This window comes from Choristoneura fumiferana, chromosome 9, assembly GCF_025370935.1.
Source record: "Choristoneura fumiferana chromosome 9, NRCan_CFum_1, whole genome shotgun sequence".
Classification (NCBI taxonomy): Eukaryota; Metazoa; Arthropoda; class Insecta; order Lepidoptera; family Tortricidae; genus Choristoneura; species Choristoneura fumiferana.
Window position 1 is genome coordinate 9,295,392 of NC_133480.1, and position 13,216 is coordinate 9,308,607.

General features: G+C 37.7%; 1 protein-coding gene across 4 annotated transcripts in view; it reads left to right on the plus strand.

The window, feature by feature from the left end:
• The window catches only part of LOC141431171 (small G protein signaling modulator 2-like), a 66,896-nt gene that overhangs the window by 5,298 nt on the left and 48,382 nt on the right, over positions 1-13,216 (plus strand). For all 4 annotated transcript variants that reach the window (XM_074092213.1, XM_074092211.1, XM_074092214.1 and 1 more), the window contains exons 2-3: positions 6,262-6,365; positions 10,709-10,861. In XM_074092213.1, coding sequence (XP_073948314.1) covers positions 6,282-6,365; positions 10,709-10,861 — 237 coding nt within the window. In that variant the 5' untranslated portion in view covers positions 6,262-6,281. The remainder of the gene's footprint in view (positions 1-6,261; positions 6,366-10,708; positions 10,862-13,216) is intronic.

The window sequence follows — 13,216 nt, forward strand, 5'->3', positions numbered from 1 at the left end:
GAATTTGTTTCAAGGTGAATTCGATTCTTCGAATTATAATTATTTCATAAATTAAAAAAAAATGGAAAAGTAAAAAGCACTAGTTAGTTCAAAATAATTGAAACGTGAAAAAGACTTTTTTATAAATATGCCGTACTGCAGCTCTACCATTTTCCGTCGGTTTTCTTTTAAACCATCGATAATTAAAGTTAAGTTGTGATGTTAGTTAGTTACGTATATATACCTAGTATATAATACTGTTTTCACCTCACTAGCTCGAAAAAGCTTTCTTTATCTTTCGAAATCTGCGTGGAATAGTATATATTTTATCGAGGGACTAAAAAAAGCCAATATATATACCCGAGGTGGTTAGCCACGCGAGCTTTAGCGAGGGTGTCTATTTATCCAAGGGTTTATATTGACTTTTAGTCTCGAGGTGAAAACTCTATTTTTCACTTCGATTACGAGAAAAAAATAGTCATTTCTGGGAATTAATTAATGCGTTTCTTATTCCTCCAGTCCATAAAACTTTCATAGGTTTTAAATAAATCTTTCTAGATTTCAGCGGCAAAAGATTATCAATTATGTCTTTTGCTCTTTGCTCGACATCATAATTTTCACTAAGTATCACTTGACGTCATTGTGAGAGTAATATTTTTTTTTTCGTTTGTTATTTATTATTTACGCTCTACAACAATTTCAAAGTTTTCGCTGTAAGTATTTTTTCCAACCAGACACAGGTATAACAAAATCACATCGGCGAAATGGTCCATACACAAACTGGAATAAAAAGAATGGTGCCACCTTCTATACGGAAAAAACATAGAACTAAGACCACGTAGACTAAGAACGTAACATTTTCGTCATGAAAATGGTCCACACACAATCTTATTTTATGCCAAAAACTAAGCAAGTAGGTACTGGCTGTTTGAATTTATCTAAGTCACTCGTAGTAAATTAAAAAAAAATAAAATTACTTTACTCCCTAGGGACTAAAGTACTCACTTTACTCCCGCCTCATAAGGCTATAATAACAAAAAATTACAGAACAAACAAGAAGAAAATAGATATAAAAAATAACAAAAAATGGAACCGACTACAAAACACTTGAATTTTTTTTTAGATAGGTACCTACTAGCTCGAAGTCGGTGACCCAGCAGGATCGATTGAAACCTAGTATGTAGGTGAGGTAGACGACTATTGTTCCATTCCTGCTGGCTCGTGCTGAGCCGACTTCGAGCTAGTAGGTACCTATCTAAAAAAATATTTTCAAGTGTTTTGTAGTCGGTTCCATTTTTTGTTATTTTTTTATTTTTTTGGAGTCGGTTTTACTTTTTGTTAAAATTTTTCTTTATTTCTTACTTTTTAGTGATTCGTAGCCAAAGTACATCTCACAACGATTCCATGAAGCCCAAACACGGCTTAGTTCCGTTGTTTTATAACAGAGTTCCGTTGCCTACCTTCCGGCTTCAGCATCAGATCAGTTCGAAAAAATCATTAACTTAAAGCTCCTTCTTAGTCGCTTAATTAGTATATTAATCATGATCGTTTATAGACGAGCGAGCATTACTTAGCTTTGATGAGTTCCATTGGTCATCTACGGTCTTCTTCATCAGGTCCAGGTTACCAAATGATACTTTCTGAATGTAAATGCTCATCTTAATGCTAAAAATACCAAAATCGCCATAGGTGTGCCTATAAAATTTGAGGTTTGCCCTCGATTTCCCTAGGATCCCATCATCAGATCTTGATTTGGTGACAATGGGACTACCTCAGAAAAGTACCCTTTCGAATAAAAAAAGAATTTTGAAAATCGGTCCACAATTGACTGAGTAATCGGCGAACATACATAAAAAAATACAAACATTGGAACATAGAACCTCCTCCTTTTTTGAAGTCGGTTAAAAATGATGAAGAGATTCGGAAACGCACCCGAAAAAAAGTTCAATGACACGTTCTGAAACGTGGTTTGTCATAAATTATTTCATTAATATATAAATGCGTTAGTGTTTTCATTCTTGTTATTATTGTTGTTATTTATTAATACAAAATAAATAGATAACATTTATTTACATTTTGTTCTATTACATACGTTTTTTCGTCTTTATTCACAAAAAATAACGACAAATAGGTAGATAGACATGTGGTAAAATTCAGAACGCACCTACCGGAGGAGGGAAAAAAGTTCGCACTGTCAATATTATATTACCAATTAAAATTTCAAATTAATTTCACTTTAAGTAGGTTAAGCTACTTGCATAATGAAATGTCAAAAGTAGGTACTGACTAACTCACTTATCAACGTCCAACCCAAACCCTGGATCTAGAAAGCTGAACTTTTACTTGGACTTCGAAATTCCCTCTTTTGATGGAGACAAGATCGTGAATGTATTTTGAGATAAGTATTTCCATGGGATGAGAATTCTGCGATTTAGAAAAAACCACTGGTATAAGTATAAGCTAGCATAACCTGAAACTGAATTAGAAGAGTGTTCAATTTATTTTCTTCCATCTACCTACTATTTTTCTCGCTGTCGTAAGGTGAAAAATTGTGTGTTCCGCTCGGCTGTAAAGTTGTTTAGCATCTCATGCCTTTGAAACCCTCGACTACGCTCAGGATTCTTCTTTTGAACCACTCGCTTCGCTCGTTGTTCAATCCTAGAATCCTTCACTTGCTCGGGTTTCAATATAAGCACTCGTGCCAAACAGTCCCTTTCCAGTCTGGCATAACAAATAACTATTATATAATATATATATTTTAGGTACTTTCGGTACCTTGTAAGTACCTATATCCAAAGCCTAAGCCACTAAAGAGGCTAATATGACGGCTCAGTCTGTTTCTAACTATTGAGTGCTAATGTGCTAATGCACGGAGTAAGTGTACTTTTGTTGCGAATTAAAAAACACGTCTCTGCCCCAATAAGCGGAAAATGTTTTGCAATTGCTTAAAAAAAGTGTGAACACGTCAAAAGTGCGAATACCTATCTATAGCTTTAAACAAAGAAACCTCTGGTTTTGTATCGTTTTCCATTAGGCGGGCCGTAATTGTTTGCCAACTCACTTTCTGGACTTCTCTGGCGCGAGGCGTAAATTACTTTCTTTCGAAAGCTTTGTAACTTGACGTTGATGCAAAACAAATATTGGAGTTTTTGGGTGAAGCTCCACTAACCGGGATATCGGTTGTACTTAGTCACCCTAGTGTACTTAAACGTGAACGTAGAATTTTCTGTAGGTAGGTATTTATTTAATTTGGTAGAGAATAGTTAAAACTTTTTTCTTACAGTAAATGACTTTAAATGTGAATAAAATTATAATTGGTATCCTTATTTCCATAAAATTTATATTAGACTGGCCCAAAAGAGGAATTGTTTAATTTATTCCGTAAAATATCTCCCAGGCTTATATATGAACCCATTTAAGATAGAGAGAATGAGAGTGTTTTTTTTAAATGTAGGTATTATTTTTTACCTCAGACTACAACTATGTTTCAAATTAGGAAGGTACAATTTGCAGCAACAGAAAAGCAATATTAAAAAAAATACAGTCTTAGGAGACAAATTATCCTAAGAGGCACGCACCAACATTACTTACGTACCCATTTATCAACCAATTTCCGAGACTTGAATATGTATTGGATGGTATTGGTTCGCGTTGTACCAATATAGATTGGGAGATAATAAAATTATGTAGATTTGTGTTTTTCTTTTAAAAAGACGCGGTATATGTTTACATTGCTCGTTGACGCTCTCAATACCAGAAGAATTGCATTTGCTTCCAAACCACCTAAAACGTCTTTCGTGCCAGCAACTTCCTTAAAATATGTTTCTTTTTGCTGGACTGAAGTACTATTTTATCTTAGACTAGCTTTTACCTGCGGCTTCGCACGCGTAAACTATTCGGTCTGGTAGTTGCAATTGAAATCCGAATTCAAATTCAAAATTCAAATGATTTATTGAGTAAATAGGCAGCAATGGGCACTTTTACACGTCATTTTTTAAACTACCAGCGCTTTCGGAAAGACCATCATTGCCAAGAAGAATGCACCGCAAGAAACTTGGCAGAAAGTAGGTATTTTTTTCAAAATAAAATAATTACAAATAAAATACTTAAAAACTGCAGTAGGTATAAAATTAAAGAAAAAATATCAAAATAATAATAATACAGGGATGTATGGGGTCCCTCAGTTACAAAACTATCCCGTGGGAATATCGGGATAAAAAGTAGCGTATGTGTTATTCCAGACGTCCCGCTACCTACATAACAAATTTCATGCATCTAAGCCCAGCGGTTGTTATTTCGACATTTTATTCCTAGGTATCCCGTGGGAATATCGGGGTAAAAAGTATCTTATGTTTTAATCCAGGTTATAAACTAACTTTTCGCCAAATTTCATCCAAATCCGTCCAGCCGTTTCAGAGTGAAGAAGTAACAAACATACTCACTCACTCACAAACTTTCACATTTATAATATTAGTAGGATACTAAGATTAGTTACACTAAAGAGCGAGAAGTAAAAGTTTTATACAGCAATTATCTAAATACCTATGTTACTGTTTTCAAACAGATCAGTAGAAAGCTCTGTAGATGTAATTCTATAGAATCGTGAAGTCAGTTTGAGAACTTTCAGGAACTTTCACATTTGTGTCAATGTTTGTGAAAAATTGAATAAATGAGATAATCACAAGCACGACTGTACCTAACGTCAAAAGCACGTCACGATTCTATCGCCACGATTCAGAATCTGGGACATAAAGTAGAACCCTTTTTATAAGCCTAAAATCCGCTTTTCATTAACACTTCATTAAGTACCTACTCATACTTGCTACACAACGCTTTCGCTAATTCTTTGAAGCGTATAACGAGAGGAGTTTTAAACTTTCCATTGTTTTAATTTACCCAAGGGAAAACTTCTATTAAGGAGTCTGTGTTCAATATTATTGTTCCCGCAGTAACCTGAATTAATTAGATCCATAACGTATAACAATTGGCAAATTATTTTATAGTCATTTTGTATTCAGAAAGTTGAGTTTTACTTTCGTATTTTAGTTTTTCTCCTAGAATAACAACGCGTGGATCTTTTATTATTAGCTAAAAAGTGGGATAGTACCTAGTAACTAGGTCCTAGTTGAATCTGACAATGTTTGTGCGTGTATTTCAGTGAAAACAAATATTGAATATTTACCTATCTTATTACTGTGACCGATATAGTACTAGTTCTGCCTTGAATTATTGTGTAAGTGGGTCTGGAAACGACAATTTATTTAGGATTTATTTATTAGTTAGAAAAGCTTGTTCACATTCTACGGATGTCATTAAAGCATATCATAGAGCAACGTTAAAGAAGTCTCGACTCTACGAAACAGTACCACTACCATGAGTTTACAGTGACCGTACTCGATAGCGATGGCGTAAATCATTTGTATGGAGAATTGTACAGCGCTCCTACAAATAATTTACGCCATCGCTATCGAGTATGGTCACTGTAAACTCATGGTAGTGGTACAGGGATAAGTTTTAAAGTGACGGGCGTTTTCCAGCCCTTAGTTATTGGGAACTGACGATGGACTTACGCGCGAGGCGAACCTTAGGTACGTATAAGGAACCTGTGTTGATCAATATGCGAAACGAACTATTACCAATAGATTTCGGCCAATTAACTCGCATGCTAACTGAAGTAGGTAGCCGATAGGCTACTTATTGTCCCAATGCATTTCGTAGAGTCACGAAATTAGGTATGGTTGTTTTTAATAGAACCTCAAATAAGGCTACGATTTAATTTTTGGGGATTCCCGTGGGAATTAAGTGAAACCCCGGAATTGAAATTCAACGGATGAATCTAATGCTTTGCGCGTGCGCAGCGGCGGGTAAACTCTAAGTACCGATGTAAGGGTCAGTCTTATTCCGGGGGGAGGGGGCGGGGGTCCATATCGGCTCGCATACTTATTGAAAGTCCGAATGTAATGTTTGTCAGAATGATTGTTTGTCATAACTCTTTTTTCTCTGAATCTAATAATTGTTCAGAATTGTTATAAAACAAACCTAACCTAACCTATAGTTTTCTATAGAATGACCAATTACAAATTTCAGAAATTTTTTAGGTTTCAGTGGGAAAAAAAATACTTATGACAAACGATGATTCAAACAAAATTACGGTATGACTAGCGAAGAGTATGCGAACTTTGGCGCTCCCTTCCTGGGGAGTCGCAAAGTGCCGTTCCCGAATACAGCACTTGGTCTCAAGTTTAACTGTACCTACTTTAACGTCACGAGGTGTTCCAACAGAGAGCGAGTCGGAGGAGAGCATGCCGGCGGCGGACGCTGGCGTGGAGCAGAAGGAGCGGCTCATCGCCACCGTCAAGAAGGAAGTCAAGCAGTTGATGGAGGAGGTACATGCGCACACTTGTGTCTTTATTTGGGATCAAATGCAAAATATAACGGATAATAAAAAGACCCATTCAATTAATAGTTAATTGACGAAACACAGCGTAATTTCATCCAGTTGAGTAGGGCCCTTTTTGTTTCTTTCGGCACAATGTTTCTTTTCTTGTAAGGTTGTCTTATTTTTAATTGTATTTTTGATCGACTTCAAAAAAGGAAGAGGTTCTATGTTCCAATGTTTGTATTTTTCTGTGTCGAATTTTGGCGAGTAAATTTATTCTTTCTTTTCTTCCATGTCAGCGTATTCTAAAACACATTTATAACGAAAAGCGCGGGTATCAAGCGGGTATGTTTCGCTAATACTCAATACGTCACATCTAATTTTGACAGTAAATTTTGTGGAGCTCAGCAGTACCTACCGACGTCCAAAGAATAAAGATATTTAGAATCGTGCCGTAGGTAAGTACGTTTAGAGACACCCGGTGCAAACAATACCCTTCTCATGTTATTGTGAAAGTTTGTGTAGATGTTTGGATATTTGGAGGTTTGGATATTTGGATGTTTGTTACTCAATCACGTCTAAACCGCTGAACCGATTTTGATGAAATTCAGTAGGTATTCGGTAGATAGTTTGAGTCCCGGTTGGCCTTCCCTTAGATAGGTCTGTCCTATCATAGGATAGTTTTTATCCCGGAAAATTGTATAGTTCCCGCGGGATAGCGATAAACGAATACTACGCGGACGGAGTCGCGGGCAACAGCTAGTATTTGTAATATACCAACGGTGTCTATAGATGTACCGGCGCGTGACACTCGGACTCCCATTACGAATTAGGTACGCACCTGCCTGATTGATATAGGTCTGTGCTTATTATAATTAAATTAAAATTCAATATCCTAAAGCTTTACCTGGCGGCTTTGCTTGCGAGAAGCATTAGCTTTGGCAGTTGAATTCAAATTAAGGGATATTTATAAACAAATTCGATTCACCAGGGTTTCTTTCTAAATTTCTTTCTAAAATTGTAAAACTAGCCGTTTCCGGCGACTCTGTCCGCGTAGAATTCGGTTTTCACTATCCTGCTGAAACTATGAAATTTTCCGGGATAAAAACTATCTTATGTCCTTCCCCGGAACTCAAACTATCTGTATACCGAATTTCATCTAAATCGGTTCAGCGGCTTAGACGTGATGAAGTAACAAACAAACAAATAAACAAACTGACTTACAAACTTTCGCATTTATTATATTAGTGAGACAATCAATAAATATTTATATAGAAACGTAACTTTAGGAAACTGAAGATCATATACAGATACAGTACTTAAACAGAATCCAATTTCATAGCAAATTGCTTACTTGTCAGTCCTTAGGTTAATCTTTGTTGGATCAGACGCATAATTTGATTCGAGGTATCCATCAGGGACTAGAGATGATCGATATTTATCGATCATTTCGAAGTACCGATATCGATACGCAATATTAAAACATCGCTGTCCTGAGCCGTACCTACATATAAGTGTTTCCGAAGTTATCTCTCAGTTAGTTGTGTGCTGACTTAACGCGAATTAAATAGGTAATGTTTATTTTAATTCTTCTTAGCACTAGATACACTGCAGTAAATAGTATGTTGTTCAACAAGGGACTAAAACAAGTCATAATGACATTTATAGTTCGAGTGGCATTAGGGTTGTTTAGTCTCGCGTTAAACACTCAACTTTTCACTTTGAATGCGAGGAAAAGAAAAACAATGTTCTGTTCAAAATTACAATATTACTTTGTAAAAACTTACGCTCGACTAATGGTCAGGCCACCACTTCAAAATGAAAATAGCAAAATTTTTCTTTTATTGTTTATGAAGTGACGCTTTAAAAGCTTAGATCAGATACATATTTAGCCAACAGTTTCAAAATTGAAAACTATTTAAAACTAATTAGACTATGCTTAAAATGAATTAATACTTAATATAATTGAATAGATTCATATTCGTAATCATTAACTGTTTCACGAAATTAAGTCGTGTATTTTTTTATATATTTTTGCACTTGTCATTTTGAGGTTATTTCCACGCCCTAAAAACCCATCATTCACAAACACCGTGTTGGCTGTTTAGGGGTTCCCAACGTAAATTAAAAAAATACATTAATCCCTGTAGAATAAAAGGTAGCTTTAGTCCCGATATGCAGGGACTAAAGTAACATTTTAAGAGCATGAGAAGTGAAAATATAATTGAAGTAATAAACAGCATACCATGAGCTATTAGATCTACCTACGTTAGTCCGATCTCTTGCGATTGCGACTGATGCGCTAAATTAAACAATGTAAGTTTTTGTTGCATACCTATATTGTTTGTCGTTTCTTTCCTGATTTTATAACCATGATGAATGTTATAAAATACAATATTGTATCCAATAAATGTTTTTTTTTTCAAGTAGGTATATTTTTAATCTAATTCCATATTTTCAAAAAATCTTGTTTAATTTTCCATACCCCTACTAAAAAGAAATTTGGGATTCATTATCGATATACCAGTATTTTTCTTTTGACATTCAACATCCCTACGGGAACGGGGGTTGTCGGTTGCCTAGACAGCCGGCGTCATGATAAAATTGTCAGAACGTTATGAAATTCAGCGTTAGGCTGAGAGGGATCCCATTTTATGGCTATATCGTAATGGTGCACATATTATATAGCTAGCTTTAAGATCTATAACCATTATCTTTTAAAGCCTTTGCGCGAGCTTTTGTTTTATACAGTGCCTTGGAGACACTTGTCTGTGAACCATTTTAGTACTCTAAGTTATAAATACTTAGATTTAAAAAAAACAAGTACGGTTTAACTCATACCCACTAATATGTACATATAATAAATGCGAAAGTTTGCAAGTCTGTTTGTTTGTTACCTCATCACGTTTAAACCGCTGAACCGATTTCGATGAAATTCGGTATACGATAGTCTGCGTCCCGGGGAAGGATACCTAGGGGATAGTTTTTTTTTTACTAGCCTACAATAGTGTCCCGCTGCTGGGCAAAGGCCTCTCCTCTTAATCTCCACACCTCCCGGTTCAGCGCAATGTCAGGCCAATCCCTTGCATATGTGTCTAAATCGTCCCGCCATCTCCTTTTCGGTCTGCCTCGCCGTCGACGGCCGTCCTCCGGTGCCCACCAGGTGACTGTGTGAGCCCACCTCTGTGGGTGCATGCGACAGACGTGTCCAGTGCCCTTAGTGTAAGTTTTCGGTTACAAAATACGTCTCGATCGCGTTCGCGTTAAAATCTCAATTTGTATGGAAACACGAACATCGCAAACGTTCCGCTAGAGGCGCTGTTCGTGTTTCCATATAAATTGAGATTTTAACGCGAACGCGATCGAGACGTATTTTGTAACCGAAAACTTACACTAAGGGTACAGCCCAGTCCCACTTCAGCTTATAGATAGCACAGTTTTGTCGCAAAGGTGCGATATGTACATAATTGGCTATGTGTCACTATTTTCATAATCATATTATTGTATAAGCATTATGATTTATGAGTATAAAACTCTAAAGTATAAAACCTATGGATTTAATCAAAATTTTCAGAAGACTAACATTTACGAACTTCTTTATAGCACCCAGTACAAAATGAATCACAAGAAATAATTGAGGAAGAGTTAAGTTAAGAGTTATTAAATATATAACGTTAGTAAAAAGTTCGCCAATATGAACCCGTCGGCGATGGCTGTATGGTGCTTATGCTTATTGTGCCTCTGTATGTACTTTATGAACCTCTATACCACTTCTACGATTTCATATTCGAAGATTTTCGTGGCCTTGTGAAGAGCCTGAGACACCTTGCGACGTAGGTGTAAGGTAACATAATCATGGTTCCATATTACACTCAACCTCAACACATTTTCATTATATTGAAGCGTTATCATCGAGTTAACTAAACTATTTTATAAATGTTTCTTTTAAAAACACCGTACGGTTAATACGTAATTCCCTAAATGGTGTTTGATTGACGCAATAATAATGATAGTAAAAAGTCAATTTGAAAAGTGTGGGTGTATCTATTAGTAGCTTTGAATGGGCAGGCTATCAAACAGGCTAATATTGGGTACGGCAAAATATTAAATTAATATGTGTTGCGCACATCAGTACCACTACCATGAGTTTACAGTGACCGTACTCGATAGCGACGGCGTAAATTATTTGTATGGAGAATTGTACAGCGCCTCTACAAATAATTTACGCCGTCGCTATCGAATACGGTCACTGTAAACTCATGGTAGTGGTACAGAAGTTTGAACCACGTTAACGATATTTAAGCATAGAAAACGACTGACTATAAAAGATTATTTTTTATTCTTTACCAGGCGGTGACTCGCAAATTCGTCCACGAAGACAGTGGCGGTGTGACTGCTCTCTGCGGGGCCGTGGAGGCCTGTCTCGGCCAGGGCCTTCGCAGGCGCGCTCTTGGGCTTTTCAAGACTAACTCCACTACTGCTCTGCTGCACAAGATCGCTAAAGTAAGCCTTGTTTTTGACATGTTCATGCTGCATTCATCATCATCATCATCATGTCAGCCGAAAGACGTCCACTGCTGGACATAGGCCTCCCCCAAGGCTCTCCACTCAGACCGGTCTTGTGCTTTTCGCATCCACCGCGATCCCGCGATCTTAACCACGTCGTCGCTCCATCTTGTTGGAGGCCTACCGACAGCTCGTCTCCCGGTCCGCGGACGCCATTCGAGAACCTTTTGACCCCATCGGCCATCAGTCCTGCGAGCAATGTGCCCCGCCCATTGAAAGAAAGAAAGAAAGAAAGAAAATACATTTATTTAACGCCATAAAAAACAAACATAGGAACAAACATAGAACAAATAAAGACATACATGACGCTAAACAGGTCCCCACTCAGCATAATGCCACGGCAAGCCGTGGCGCTGATTTTCAGTGAGGACCTTATCTAAAAACTAACTTAAAATAAAAATTTAAAATAAAATAAAACAAATATTAAATTGTATGGCAACACCGGCTTAAACAGTTCAATCGTGTGCAGTTGAAATGTTTTAAGTCACCGCCAAAAGTATACTTTGCAAATATGAATAATGCATATTACTGTTAAAATGGTTACCACTGCCACTTCAGTTTCGCAATTTTTCGAGCTATGTCGGTAACCTTAGTTCTATTGCGGATATCATCATTTATCAATGCTGCGTTAGAGACTGATATTCATTTCGTTCCTTATGGCCAGCCAAGACGACATTAGTGGCGAAAAGTACTGTATTGTGTGGATACCTTTTGCGTTTGTGGAAGCCTAATGGCAACGGTCGTTTTACTATCAGAAATAGGTGATTAATGCTCACTACGACAAAGTTTTACCTATATTCGTATTCATTTATGTGGATGTAGCCTCATGTGTACTTCTCTTATTCGATATAATCTACAACTCACTAGGTATGTAAAGCTATTGTGTGTACTGTGTTGATGAGAACAAAAGCGAAAATATTGGTTTTGCAAAGAATTTGTCTACCTGCGGAATGAACTGTAGGTATTGTATTTTATATTTATTTATTGTTGATCGTCTGTTGTTCCACTATAATGGAATTCCAGTGCAATCAACATATGGCTTATTTATTGCCATAAGCGCAATATTAATACACAATAGTACTTTATTCAGGATGAGCACTCTGAAAGGTTTTTGTGGAGGGCCAAGCGCAGTGTGGTGTGTTTTTGACCCCCGACGCAAAAAGAGGGGTGTTATAAGTTTGACCGCTATGTGTATCTGTCTGTGGCATCGTAGCTCCTAAACGGGGTGGACCGATTTGAATGCAGTTTATTTTTATTTTAAAGCAGGTTTTCTAGCGATGGATATTTTATCAAAATCGGTTCAGCCGTTTCAAGATCATCAGCTCTTTTGTTTGCGGCGGTAGGAATCTTAGACGCATAATGGGTATTTACTTTACTTTCAAACATATTTGGAACCTACAATTTTATACACCCATGTATGCTATATAACTATGCAAGATTATGGAATTATCGGCCTGATGCTGCAGTCAGGATATCCATAACACCAGTATACTCTTGATAAAACCATAGCAGATATATCGTGTTTGGATTGGTTTCGATCAGTATTTGATTCTACATACAATGCAATGGTGGCAACACGATCTGATGATCTTCTTCTTCTTCTTCTTCAGCCCATAGCCACCAATGCTGATGTAGGCATCCTGCATTGCTCGCCACTCATCTCGGTCTAGTGCTCTCCTCATCCAGCACTTCCCGCACTTTGACCAGGTCGTCGGTCCTCATCTCCTGTCTACCACGTTTTTTTCCGCCCGGTTCTGGGTCTCACCCATCACGGCCTTCCCCCATCTTCCATCACTCCTGCGGGCATATGTGTCCAGCCACTTCCACTTCCTTTGGGTGATACCTGGCTATATCAGTGAGCCTTGTTCGTCTCCGAATCTCCGTATTTCGACCTGTCACGGAGAGATATGCCCAACATCGCCCGCTCCATCGCCCTTTGCGTGACTTGCAGCTTGTGTACGACCTTCTGCGTGAGCGTCCAAGTTTCGGCTCCATATACCAGCACCGGGAGACACCACTGCTCGAAGCATCTGCGCTTGAGATTAAGAGGTATGTCCCCTCTGAGCACGTCGGACAATTTACCGAATGCCGCCCAGCCTAAGCGAATTCGACGCCTGAATTTCCAGTCCTGTCCGCTCTTTCTAGGGCTCATGGTTTGACCGAGATAGACATACTCATCCACCCTCTCCAGTACCTGTCCATGAACTGTAATGTGAGTGGCATTGGTGTTCTTGCACATAATCTGTGTCTTTGCCATGTTCATTTTAAGACCCACCATTACAGACACGTCAT